Consider the following 13543-nt stretch of genomic DNA (forward strand, 5'->3'; position numbering starts at 1 on the left):
CAAGGTTTTATCTATCTTTCAGTTGGTTTAATCCAAGTATACATACTTTCTAGCTTTCATACTTTAGAGAAAAGATTGCTGTAGAAGAGCTCAACTATATTCAAGGTGTTTGGTCTTCTTACGAGGAAGGTAAAAATGTATAATAAGTTTCCAAGAGTCAAACATAAGATTATGTACCTGAGCACAGTAAATAGTTCAAAGGCCATGTCTTTGTTTCAGGGAAATTAGAGGGAAAGAATTTGGAAGAGAAAAGTAATCTGGGTGCGTATAATTGACAAGTAGATGTTTGAAAGTTTTGAAAGCAAATTATCTAAACTAAATAAAAATAGTCACCTTTACAAATTCTGTTTGTACTACAGAGTTTGAAAAGTAGCCACTACAGAGTTTGAACTGCTTGCCCATCACCCTCCACCAGAGACACCGATTTCATTGTCAATGCTCAGCCATCACTAATCATTGAGGCACCATCACTGGCCACAACTCTTTCAATCTTTCACATTGAAGATGCACTAGGATTTTAGAGTGATTTCTGGAATGATAACGAAACAAGATGGGAACAGAAATTCTATCAATTTCTGAATCCCTTTGTTTTTCAGCCAATAGGAAATGCATCCTAAAGTGCAAACATTTCCCAGAACTGTGACTTCAATGGTGCATTGACATGGTAGGAAGTTTCTCAGAGTAGCACTGCCATCGCTCCCTGCACATTAATTTTGTCAATTTCTACGAGGCCATCCCAAACCCGCACTGCCAATGTTTCCAGCTGGTTGGATAGGTTCCACCAAGCCCTTGGTCGATCTTCCAAGCCCTTCTCCCTGCACAATGATGGAAGGTAGCATGTAAATGATAATTGCCTAATAAAAGAATATATGAGCCCCATGAGTAATTGGAAAAAGATGTGATAGAAGTTAGTATAATACATGGCTAAATAGTGTCTAAAACCAAGAAGAAGATAGAGAAAAAATACTTTTTATTGAGTTTTAATGGAGGTTTTGCTATTTTGTACTTGGTGCTATACATAGTCGGTCCTAAGGTATGATGAAAGGAACAGTTTTATCAAGCAGTTGACAACTAGCTTAAACTTTATTGAATCTCAATGGTATTGGAAGTTTTGGCAATGTTACATCCAAATTGACAAAAAGGGTAACAATATTGATGTTTGCAAACTTAAAGGCCAGATTTGGAACAAAACTTATATCATACATGACCAAGCAGGAGAAAAAAAGTACAAGACAGCCACTAGTTTTCCCTATCTCATAACGTATTTCAGAAGCAATGCAAGAGGAGGGTTGTTTTTGGGCAACAACATGGTATTTTTATACTTTATTTGAGTAATTTCCCTTCTTCCTTGACTTTGTTCTTAGTCTCAGTTTATTTCTATGTTCACATTTTAAAGTATTTTTAAATTAGATTGTTGAATAAAGTGACTCGTTGAGTCTTTTAGTTATGGTATTTAGGTGTTTAGGAAGGAAGGATGGTGACTTAGGCATCGATCTGAGTGCCTTGACACCACATAAACAATGTCAAATCAAAATTTTGAGATCAAATTTGAATGCAAAAGGTCCAAAAATGCATGAAACGAGTATTGGATCGCTAAAATTACAAAATCAAGATTGGAGACTAAAGCTAGCGCCCAGATGCCCATAGAAGCACAGCTACTGTTTGGTTAGTGCCCAGGTGCCCCATGTGTCTGTTAAGTGGCGCCCAGGTGCCAAACATTTCAAAAAATGCATTTTCTCCATAAAGACACATTGAAGACTCATTATAAACGCTAAAATTACAAAATCAAGATTGGAGGCTGAAGCTAGCGCCCAGACACCCCAGAGAAGCGTAGCTACTGTTTAGTTGGTGCCCAGGCACCCCCGTGTCTGTTAAGTGGCGCCAATGCGCCAAACATTTCAAAAAATTGCGTTTTATCCATAAAAACACATTGAAGGCTCATTATAAAGGTGGAAAACCATGGGAATGGAAGGAAGAGTTTTCAGGGATAGAAAAGCAAGTCTTGCTCAAAGGAAAAGATTTTAAAGAGCCGAGCGTGTCTTGATTGTGTTCCTCCAAAGGGTTTCCACAGAGTTTGCTTTTCTTTCATCTTCTTGCTTGTTTTTCATTATTATGAGCAAGGTAGTCAAAATCAAAATTTTACTTAGGATCAAGAGGGGAGTCAAAGATCGTAAATGTAGGATCATAACACGACCCGTAAGATCCTACTTATTAATAGATATGTATGCAAATAAATTCATATGCATATAAAAATAGTATAGATAAAATACTAATTGATATGCAGAAGAACAAGTCGATGAAGGAAAAAGGTAGACGTGTCACGCATTTAACTAAGTGAACATTCTAATCTTGGCCTGTAATAATAAAGTGTGTTGGGGAAAGGAATATAGTGGAAGGGTCATGCGATTCACTGCTTTGTTTGGTTGCTCAAGAGAAAATAAGAAAAAAGAAAGAAATAGGTGTGAAAGAGAAAGAGGAGAAATAGAGTAGATTTTAGTAATGTTTGGTATAAGAGAAGAATGAGAGAAAATGAATTGAAAGAGATATTTTCTTCTCTTTCTCTTTCTCTTTTGTTTGGATAGAAAATGAGAAGAGAGAGGTGGTATTATGATTCAAATGTCCCTAAAATAAAGAAATGAGAGAGATAAATGTTATTTTATTGTTAACTAAAAATAAAAATTATAATTTTAAATGATATATTTTATCATAATTTCAATTAACATTTTTAATTGATATTTTTATATTTAAAAGAGAATTATTTATATTAATAGTATTTAAAACTAAGAAGTATATTAAAAAAATTGAAGGCCATTTATGTCAAAATTTCCATCTCCTCTCATTTTCTCACCAAAGGAGGAGAGAGATTTTTATGTAGGTCCCACATGCTTTTTATTCTCTCCTCCCTTTCTCTCTTCTCAACCAAACAAGAGAAATTCTCATTTTCTCTTCAATCTCTTCTCACCCTTTTCTCTCCCTTCTAATTCTCCTCTACCAAAGAGAGGCTATGTGTTTTCTACGCTCTCACAATAATCAAGTTCTCTCGTGATATTGCCCCTCTATATATGTGGAGGGCGTAGTTGCCCTATTGGGGATTTGGAGGACCAAACATTTAACATTATCATCATATTCATAACCAATCCTAGAGACAGCCTGATGGCAGTTGAGCTACAAGCTCATTTGCATGAAGTAGTATTAGTGTTTAAATAAGAAAAACTGCAGTTATAATAGAATCTTAAAAATTAATGAGGGGATTCTTGAAGGCAGTAAGATCTAAGAAAATACCTCCTTCCAACCCATATTTTCGAGAAGTTTTCTGGCATAACTACCCACTCCAAATGACATCTCTAAAGCCTCTGATGCTGCTTGTTGCGGACAATCAGAAAAAGGTGATGAGGGTGTATCATCATCGCCGAGTACTTGATTCTTCTGTCCTGGACCCTTACCATAGCCACCATGTAAGATTCTTCTTGCCGCAGCCCTATCTCTGTATTGACATTTTATTTGCTGGCATAGCGAAAAAGGCGAAATTTATAAGTTTAATAAGTATTCAGTTGTTATTGATGTTTGAAATACATGCCTACTTCTTGTATCATTCTGTATTATTTCTATAAGTTTGACAACCATCTATTATACAAGGAACAAATGCACCATGTGATTGCTAGACTTTCAACTTTGACTACATACCTTGGATGCAGAGAGTTGACTTGACATGAACAAAGCTTTCTCTATGGGGATTTCACCAGAAGCTGAAGCAGTGCTTTCACTGGACCTAGAAAGACGAGTGACTTTTCTACTAGATGATAACTGAGGAAAATCCCAATCTTTTGTTGGGTTGGCAGAATCATAGGTGGATAGAGAAGCCATATATCTTGCACTAGGATTTCGCAATTTGTATACTTGTCCTGATAAAAGAACACGCCAAGCAGCCATAATTAGTCCAGTGAGTACCTCTAGAACAACCATTTAACTTAAAATACAATACTACTTCAATTTAATAGTTGACAATGAGCTACCTTCTTGTTGCTTGAACTCAGCCATAATTTTAAAATGAAATTGAACAAGGTTCAAAATGAACGATTTACAAGCCTGAAATCTTTTCATATTTTGTAGGATTACGTCTTTCTTATATCTCTCGATAATAGTTGCGCACCTTATATACAGGAGTAAAATGCAGACCTGTTTTGACTCGTACCAGATTGAGATGTACTTCACATATAGGAGCAGATCTTAATTTCCCTCCACTAGAAGGAATAGATGGATGAGTCTTTGCAGATTGTTTCACTAGCCTTCCAACCAATCTTGCCGCCTTATCTTTTCCATCTTTTATTGATCCTCTAACCATTTCCCAATCCCACAAGTCCACAATTTGAAACTCCGAAACTAAATCTTTCTCTGATTCAGTGACTTGACCATACTGAGCTTGCCATCTCTCTTCATCCAACAAGATGCCTGTAATGGTATGCATCAAGCAAATCAAAAAAATGGGGGCATGCACTTTCAATGGTGGTATCAGAAAGGTCATATAACATCCATGCAGAGAGAAAAACATTTGACAAGGCGCACAAAGCAAACTAAATTAAAGAATTAACACGGTGCAAGAAATATAAAATGCTTGACAGTTACAAGACACAAGCTATCAGATATGTAGAATAGATGTTGCATGCAGATGAATATACATAATCAGACAAGCATGCATATCTGTGCCAATACCTTCATCTATGGTAGTTCTGCCAGCTATGTCGTTTTCATCCTCTGGGTCTGGGATCCATTCACCTTCTTCCAGTTCATAAGTATTGCTGTCAGCTATACCTTCATCTACAGTTGTTTTATCAGCTATGCCATTTTCATCCATTGGGTCTGGAATCCACTCACCTTCGGCTTCATAACTGTTTCTGTAAGCTATGCATTCAGGAAACAAACTCGATTAGGAGCTGTCTTAGTTATCACATTTTTTAGTATAAAAATAATTATGGAACTCGTGAACAAACCATCAGCTGCTAACTTAGAGTTATATCCATCATCTGTTTCCACAGGCACTGCCGCTGTATCATCATCCCTAACTGCTGCGTTGTTGTAGCCAGATAAGTAAAGTTCAATAAGTGTGTCCTCTAACCTGTACATTAGCAAATTAACTAACCTTTGGGGAAAAGTTTGAAGGTACAATCCTCAATGTTATAAGGACGAGGAAAGTAGGTACCATTCTGATGGTGGTGGAGGGTTTTCACTAGTTGGACTGCTCATGGAGTTCACAGAATCTATTACAAAGACAGCCTACTTAGTTAACCGAAGTTACTCATATAAATCGATGCACAAAGAGTAGTAGAAAATCATTTGTCATTTGCATTAAAAGCAACCTAAGTGCAGGTTTAGGGGACATGACCAGATGGCACGTGACAGTAACCCCCTTCTGCCTGGCTACAGCACTGCTTCAAACCATTATCATACTGTAATATTTTTCCCGCTTTTCAGAAACTACCAAAATCTCTCTTTGATAGTATGAATATGAAGAATTAATTCCAATATAGTTGACAGGTTGACATTAGTTACCATTAGCTGCTTCATTAGCCGAGGTTCCTGTCTGTTGGTAAGCTTCACATTTATTTTCAAGAAAAAAAGAGCAATCCTCATTGTTGTTATCATATATTTGTTCAGGGTTTTCCGGTGTAGTTTTATTGCACAGATGTGTTTCCCCACAATCATCCTGGAGACAGCATGCATTAGAACTTAAATCACCCTTAATATGATAATTATATAAAGAGATTAATTTTGAAAGAATCAGAGAAGGATATTAATTAGAAGCCTAAACTTACATTATTGGAACCTAAAGGTACATAATTCCCATCCTCGAATTTGTAATAAAGACCATCTCTGCTGCTATAGTACCAGCCAGCATTAGGGTCATGGTAAAATCCACTACTGCGAGAAATTAATTACATTTCCCCCAACCAAAAAAATAAGAGAAAAAAGTTAATGATGTTATTCACACAACAAAAAAACCAGAAAATTAACTGAAGCTTGCCATAATGTTTCAAGCTATTAGAACTCTCAATTACCTACTTGTACTCCTCGTTGAACACTCATAATCTCATGAAGAAAAATAACTAAAAAACTATGATTCCTTTGTGGCAAACCAAATTATAAAATAAACCCAAAGAAAGATATGTTTGGTTGGACAGCATAGAATGGGATGAAAATCTAATAAATCATTCTCATTTGACTGTTTCGTTCAGAAAGAAAACCACATTTCCTTAGGAACAGACATTTCATCAATTTTAGGAATAGCCTAATAGGAACCCCATCATAAAAGCAAATGAATCCCAATTTTTTTCAACTAAAAATCGTAAATTATTTCTCATAATATTTTCTTTGAATCAAATGTTATGCATTATCAATAGTGTTTTAAATTGTGATTGCGGTTGTATTGTGTTTTCGGCAATTACATAATATTGCGGGAAATTGTGACTGATGTTGCGGAAATTGCAGTAGACTCCCGAAACTGTAATATTTTGTGGGCGGAGTAAAATTTAAAACACCGGTCATCAATATAATTTTTTTATACTATCAACCAATCATCCGAGATGCCACATATCAAGAGTTGGCAATGCATGATTAGTCGACGGTTGATGGTGTAAAATATATTTTCAATTTTAACATGTAAACGTTTTAAACATCATCGTGTTTGACAAATGATTAAGAGCAAACAGTATCATCATCATTTAGGAAGAAAAAAAACATTAAAAATAAAATGACGAGTTTTGAGGACAATAGAAAACCTGGAATGAAAGTAAAGCTGTGAATTTTCGTCCCAAACAAAGACAGAATCAGTGTTTTCCAAGTTTTCAGTAGCAGAATCCATAGCAATTGCAATTCGATTGTTGAATTACTCTTTCTCGTTTTTGCTTGAATCTTTTCAATTTTTGTTCTGAACATAGACTATGGAGGGCAAAATCGTCTTTTTGAAAATAGCACAAGCCAAGCCCAATTGTTCAGGCCTGCTCCATTGGACATAGAATTTAGGTATTTTTGTTTTTTATATTCGAATTTAGGGTAAAGATAGTAGTTAGAAAAAACCCTCTTTAAAATTATAATTTTATGGTTTAATTCTCCGGTGGTGTTGATAAAATTCACCTATATGTCAAAATGGGTTACCGAAAAGGTTCATGTTAACTCACACATGTTCTGATTAAATTAAGAGTTTAAAATCTGTACATTGACAATGTAAAGTTTTTTATACTGTCAGCACATTATCTACCATTAATTTGTTTTACTTTTATTTGAGAGCCAATGGTGGTTAACAAATCAATGGTGGATAATTTACCGACACCGTAAAAAACTCTTACATTGTCAATGTAAGATATTAAATCCTTAAATTAAATGGGGTAAAAAGGTTAGGTACAATTTATTTATATTACCCAAGCAGGCCTTAAGCGGATTGCAATTTATGGCAGCCAGTATAAAATTAAAAAATAATTATTCAAATTTTAATATATGTAATCTGTTTTTTAAAGTATATATCATTTGATATTAATGTTTAGTTTTTTCACACATTGTTATGCTCAATTCAGCCAAACTCGTAGATTTAATGTCTTATGTTTAAGTTAATATATGATGTAAATTTCACTTACATGATTCTAACATCACACATTTATTAAATTTTTCATTCTCATTCTGATTGGACTCTCACTTAGTAACACAGTATAATTTGTGACTTCACTTTAATATATAAACTTTTGGCCACTATTAAGAATGATATCATGTTGTTTCTGTTTATAATACTGGCATTATGGATTCAAGTTCAAACTCTATACTATATCAAAGTATAATCATTATTGTACTATATGATAATCATTGTTTACATTTTGTAGGAATATCATTTTATGTTCATCATCAACAACTTTGTTGTGAACTAGTATCAATTGAATTTGGTTGTGTGAATTTGTTTTATGGTAAACAATTATGTTGTCTTTTAGTTTTGTTGTAAAAGCTATTGTTTATTATTATGTTTTTGTTGTAAAAGTTAAATCAAATAAAATACACAATTAAGAAATAAAATATGAAATTTAAATGGTTTAATGTTTCCTCTCATTTGATATACTATTTTGTCCATGTGTTTAAAAGAAAATTTTGCAAAATAGGACGCTCATTGTTATGTTTCACTTTACAACATTAGTCTAGTGGTGTAAGGTTCTGTTAGATCCCCAGAACGATTAAAAGGTCAATAGTTCAATTCTCATGAGCAATACATTTTGAGATGGGTAACCACACACATCGAAAAAGATTTGTTCATTACCCACAAGATAAGGAGATAACTTAATGGTACAAAAAACATTACAATATTATTGTAAAACAATATTCACCTAAGTCTTATCACAAAGTCAAATGTTCACAAAAAGGAAAAAAATGGGTAGCTCGAACTTGTCCATATAAGCCCGACCCAATACCTAGTTTTAAAATTGCACGATCAATCTAGACTACAAAACCCAAATTTATTAAAAAATACTTAATATAATATTTAAGTCTTATAAATTTTTAGACTTTAGCGGACTAGTCTGACTAGACCTATCCATTTTGAGAGGACGTTGGGTGATTATGTCACGTATCAAGGTCATCAGCACTACTCTAGCATTGTGATTCCACACACTGTCAGGATAGTGGAAATCAAGCCTGCATATATGAATCTAGTCAGTGCTCACTAGTTCACGGGCAAGGATTATGAAGATCCATATGCTCATCTGGATAATTTCTATGAGTTGGTGGCTACTATGGGGTATTTTGACACTGAGAGGGAAGCTGCATACATGATGTTGTTTCCATTTTCCCTCCTTGGTGAAGCTAGGGAATGGCTAAAATCACATCCAACCCAAAGCTTAACCAATTGGAGCGATTTGGAAACTAAGTTTTTGACAAAAATTTTCCCTTCGGTGAGGTATATGCATGCGAAGTTTGAAATTTCTACATTCAGACAAGGTGCAGAGGAAGCATTATATGAGGCATGGGAACGTTTCCTGATGTTGCTGAGGAAATGTCCCAACCATGGGTTTGAGGATGTTGACCAACTGAATATATTCTGTAATGGGTTGAAGCCAGAGACAAAGATTATATTGGATGCCGCAACTAGTGGCACTATGATGGCGATGGATGTTGAGCAAGCCACCAGAATTATTATTGCATTATCTGCTATAGATCGGCAAGCTCAACATAATAGAAGGACAATAAAAAGAGAGGGGTGCTAGACTTGAATACTTCTAATGCCATTCTGGTTCAGAACAAGATTCTAACACAATAGATTGAGACACTCACCAAGTAGATGTCCGAGTTGCATCAACAACTAAATGTGGTATAAACTCCTTCAGTTCATCAACAGGTGCTACGCTACGAGTTTTGTGGGGGTGATCATGTTACTGGTCAATGTTCAATGCCTAATAACACACAAGAAGAGGGGGTTCAGTATGTTAACAATCAACCTCGTCAGGGTAATTTCCCTAACAACCCTTCGTTCAACAATCAGTTTTCATAGGGTTGGAGGGGAAACTAGAACTAGAATCAAAATTTTGGGTGGAGGTAGGAGGCAGGACCATCTAACAGGCAACCACCATATCAACCATCTTATCAGCAAGGTCCACATCCACCATTGCATGAGAGGCAAACAAAGTTGGAAGAGACATTAGAGAAATTCATGCAAGTCTCCATTTCAAACTAGAAAAATACTGATGCATCTATCATGAATTTGGAGACTCAGGTGGGTCAATTGACTAAACAAAAGGCAGAGGAGCATTCATATCAACAGCAATTCTCCGCCAACACTCAAACCAATATGAAAGAACACTACAAATCTATCACTACTAGAAGTGGTAAGGTCGTTGGTAAAGGTATTGGTGAGAACTTAGTGGTTGAGAAAGAAGTTCTGAGAGAAACTGAAGTTGGGAAATCAGAGAAGGTAATCAGAGACACACAAAAGGGTGATGTGAAACAAGATGCGGAAGGGGTTGCTACTAATAAGGATGATATAAGGGAGAACAGTGACAAGAGGAAGGGTGATCTACCTCAACTGAAAGATCTCCCTTATCCAAAGAGACCTTCCAAGAAAGATAAGGAGCGACAATATGCTAGGTTCTTGGATTTATTCAAGAACCTCCATATCAACATTCCTTTCATGGAGGCGATGGAACAAATGCATATCTATGCTAAATTTATGAAAGACTTGTTGACAAAGAAAATAAAGTTTTCAGAAGAGACAATGACCTTAGAAGCTGGGTGCAATGCTATCATTCAAAAGTCTTTGCTTGAGAAGACTAAAGATCTAGGCAACTTCACTATTTCGGTCACTATTGGTGAACTATCTGTGGGAAATGCACTACTTGATCTGGGTGCCAAAATTAATTTGATGTCCATATCTATGTTGAAGAGGATTGGGGATTTTGAGATCAAGCCTACCAGGATGACCTTGCAACTTGCTGATGGATCTGTTAAGTATCCTCATGGAGCTGCAGAGGATGTTTTGGTAAAGGTAGATGGGTTAGTATTTCTTGTGAGTTTTGTCATCATGGATATTGAGGAGGATAAGGAGGTTCCTCTTATTTTGGGCAAACCATTCATGAAGACTGCCCGGGTTATTATTGATGTTGATGATGGAAAGTTGAAGGTAAGAGCGTAAGACCAAGAGGTCAATTTTAATGTTTTTGAAGCTATGCAACATCCAAGGCACAAGCAACACTGCTTTCGGGTGGATGTCATTGATGACTTATTCATTCTCGATGACATTCACTTGAATAGGAGTAGTCCCTTGGAGAAGGTATTGAGGGGAGACCTAGAAGGAAACAGTATTGAGGAGGATAAAATGATCAAAACATGTTTGGCAGAGTTTGATGTACCCCGCAAGGTTGTATCTGATCAGAATCGCATTGAGGAGCTGGGTAAAGAGAAGACATATGAGGCTCCAAAGGTGGAGGTGAAACTACTTCCTTCACATTTGAAGTATGTGTTCTTAGAAGACCGATGGTAGAAACCGGTAATCATCAGCAGCGCCCTTTCATGTGATGAAGAACAACAAGTAATTGGTGTGCTAAAGAAAAATGTTGGGGCGATATGGTGGACACTGGCTGATTTGCATGGAATCAGTCCATCTTATTGCATGCATAAGATCTATATGGAAGAGGATTACAAACCGGTGGCGCAACCTCAGAGGCGTCTTAATCCCACTATAAAGGAAGTGGTGAAGAAGGAAGTGATGAAACTATTGGATGTTGGGATGATTTATCCCATATATGATAGCAAGTGATTTAGTCCGGTTCAGGTGGTCCCAAAGAAGAGGGTATGACTACGGTTAGGAACGATAAGGATGAAATTATCCTGACCAGGACAGTCACTGGATGGCGTATGTGCATTGATTATCGGAAACTGAACCATGCCACTCGAAAAGATCACTTTCCTCTACCATTCATGGATCAAATGATTGAGAGATTAGCTGGACAAACATTCTATTGCTTTTTGGATGGGTATTCAGGCTATAACCAAATCACTGTGGATCCCCAGGACCAAGAAAAACAGCTTTCACATGTCCTTTTGGTATCTTCACATATAGGAAAATGTTAATTGGACTGTACAATGCACCAACAACATTTCAAAGGTACATGTTAGCTATTTTTTTTGATCTTGTGGAGCAATGAATTGAGGTTTTTTATGGATGACTTCTCAGTCTCCGGGTCATCATTTGAGAGCTGTTTTGCAAATATGGACATCATTCTGCAACGATGTAGTGAGACAAATCTGGTACCGAACTGGGAGAAGTGTCACTTCATGATGACTGAGGGAGTGGTCTTGGGATACAAGATCTCTTTCTGGGGCATCAAAGTTGACAAGGTGAAGATTGAGGTCATCAAGGACCTTCCACCACCACTTAATGTCAAGGGAATTCGGAGTTTCCTTGGACATGCAGATTTCTATAGAAGGTTTATCAAAGACTTTTCAAAAATTGCAAAACCACTCAGTAATCTTCTTAACAAAGATATTGTTTTTCAATTTGATGTCGAGTATGCAAAATATTTTGAAACTTTGAAAGAAAAATTGATTTATGATCCTGTTATAATAGCGCTTGACTGATATCTTGATTTTGAACTTATGTGTGATGCTGGTGACTTTGTCGTCGGCGCAGTACTAGGACAGCGAAAGGCTAAAGTTTTCCATGTTATACACTATGCTAGTAAGGTATTAAATGAGGCACAAGTTAACTATGCCATAATAGAAAAGGAACTACTAGTTATAGTGTATGCGTTGGAAAAATGTAGATCCTACTTGATTGGATCAAGAGTGATTATTTTTACTGATCATGCTGCTATTAAGTATTTGTTAACTAAATCAGACTCCAAGCCGAGATTGTTGCACTGGGTGTTGTTATTGCAGGAATTCGACTTGGTGATCAAGAATAAAAAGGGGAGAGAAAATTGTGTAGTAGATCATCTATCGAGACTGGTCAATCAAGAGGTAACAGTGAGAGAGTCAGAGGTGGTGGATGAGTTTCCTGATGAGAAGCTTCTCTTGATTCATGAAAGGCCATGGTTTGTTGACATGGCAAACTTTAAAGTTGTAGGGGTAATTCCCGAAGAGTTGACTTGGCACCAAAAGAAAAGGTTCTTGCGAGATTCCCGTCAGTATGTGTGGGATGACCCTCATATTTTTAAGACAAGGTTAGATGGATTATTGAGGAGGTGTGTTTCTGTAGAAGAGGCTAAGAACATCATATGGTATTGTCACAGTTCGCCATACGAAGGGCACTTCAATGGAGAGAGGACAACTACCAAAGTCCTCGAATCTGGCTTCTACTAGCCTTTTGTATTCAAAGATGCACATCAATATGCATAGCAATGTGACAACTTGCCAGAGATCAGACGACATATCCAAGAGGAATGAGATGCCATTGACTAACATTCAGGAAATTGAGGTGTTTGATTGTTGGGGAATTGACTTCAAGGGACCATTGCCACTGTCATACTCACAAGTATACATTCTGGTAGCGGTAAATTATGTGTCCAAGTGGGTGGAGGCCGTAGCTGCACAAAAGGATGATGCTAAGACCGTGATCAAATTTTTGAAGAGGAATGTATTTAGTCGGTTTGGTACACCTCGTGTACTTATTAGTGATGGAGGATCGCATTTCTAAAATTCACAGTTGGAGAAGCTTTTACAACACTACTGGGTCCAACACAAGGTAGCATTATCTTATCATCCACAAACAAATGGACAAGCAGAGTTGTCTAATCAAGAAATCAAGAGAATTTTTGAAAAACTAGTGTCAACCACAAGGAAGGATTGATCTCTTCGATTGGATGATGCATATGGACCTATCGAACAACATTCAAAGCCCCCACTAGATTATCCCATTTTCAGCTAGTGTATGGGATGGTGTGTCATTTGCATGTAGAGCTTCAGTATAAGGCATTATGGGCCCTCAAGTTCTTCAATCTGGATCCCAAAGCAGCAGGTGACCAAATGAAGCTTCAGTTGCAACATTTGGAGGAGATGAGACTCACTACATATGAATCCTCCA

General features: G+C 36.6%; 2 protein-coding genes across 3 annotated transcripts; one reads left to right on the forward strand and one right to left on the reverse strand.

Moving 5' to 3' along the window:
- Positions 1-578: 578 nt before the first annotated feature.
- LOC109339225 (angiogenic factor with G patch and FHA domains 1) lies at positions 579-6979 on the reverse strand. Of its 2 annotated transcripts, none has more exons than XM_019576641.1 (10): positions 6774-6979; positions 5811-5916; positions 5548-5701; positions 5198-5255; positions 4989-5113; positions 4711-4908; positions 4177-4449; positions 3685-3902; positions 3283-3504; positions 579-815 (listed from the first exon to the last, which is right to left on the reverse strand). In XM_019576641.1, exons 1-10 carry the CDS (start codon positions 6854-6856, stop codon positions 717-719), a joined length of 1536 nt encoding a protein of 511 aa, XP_019432186.1. In that variant the 5' UTR covers positions 6857-6979; the 3' UTR covers positions 579-716. The 2 variants fall into 2 exon arrangements, with proteins under 2 accessions (XP_019432186.1, XP_019432187.1); XM_019576642.1 differs by having other exon boundaries at positions 4711-4899; positions 6774-6978.
- Positions 6980-9721: 2742 nt separating this feature from the next.
- On the forward strand, positions 9722-10654 carry LOC109339217. Its single transcript, XM_019576631.1, has one exon. It carries the CDS (start codon positions 9722-9724, stop codon positions 10652-10654), a length of 933 nt encoding a protein of 310 aa, XP_019432176.1.
- The last annotated feature ends 2889 nt before the right edge of the window (positions 10655-13543 follow it).

This window comes from Lupinus angustifolius, unplaced genomic scaffold, assembly GCF_001865875.1.
Source record: "Lupinus angustifolius cultivar Tanjil unplaced genomic scaffold, LupAngTanjil_v1.0 Scaffold_61_1, whole genome shotgun sequence".
NCBI classification, from domain to species: Eukaryota; Viridiplantae; Streptophyta; class Magnoliopsida; order Fabales; family Fabaceae; genus Lupinus; species Lupinus angustifolius.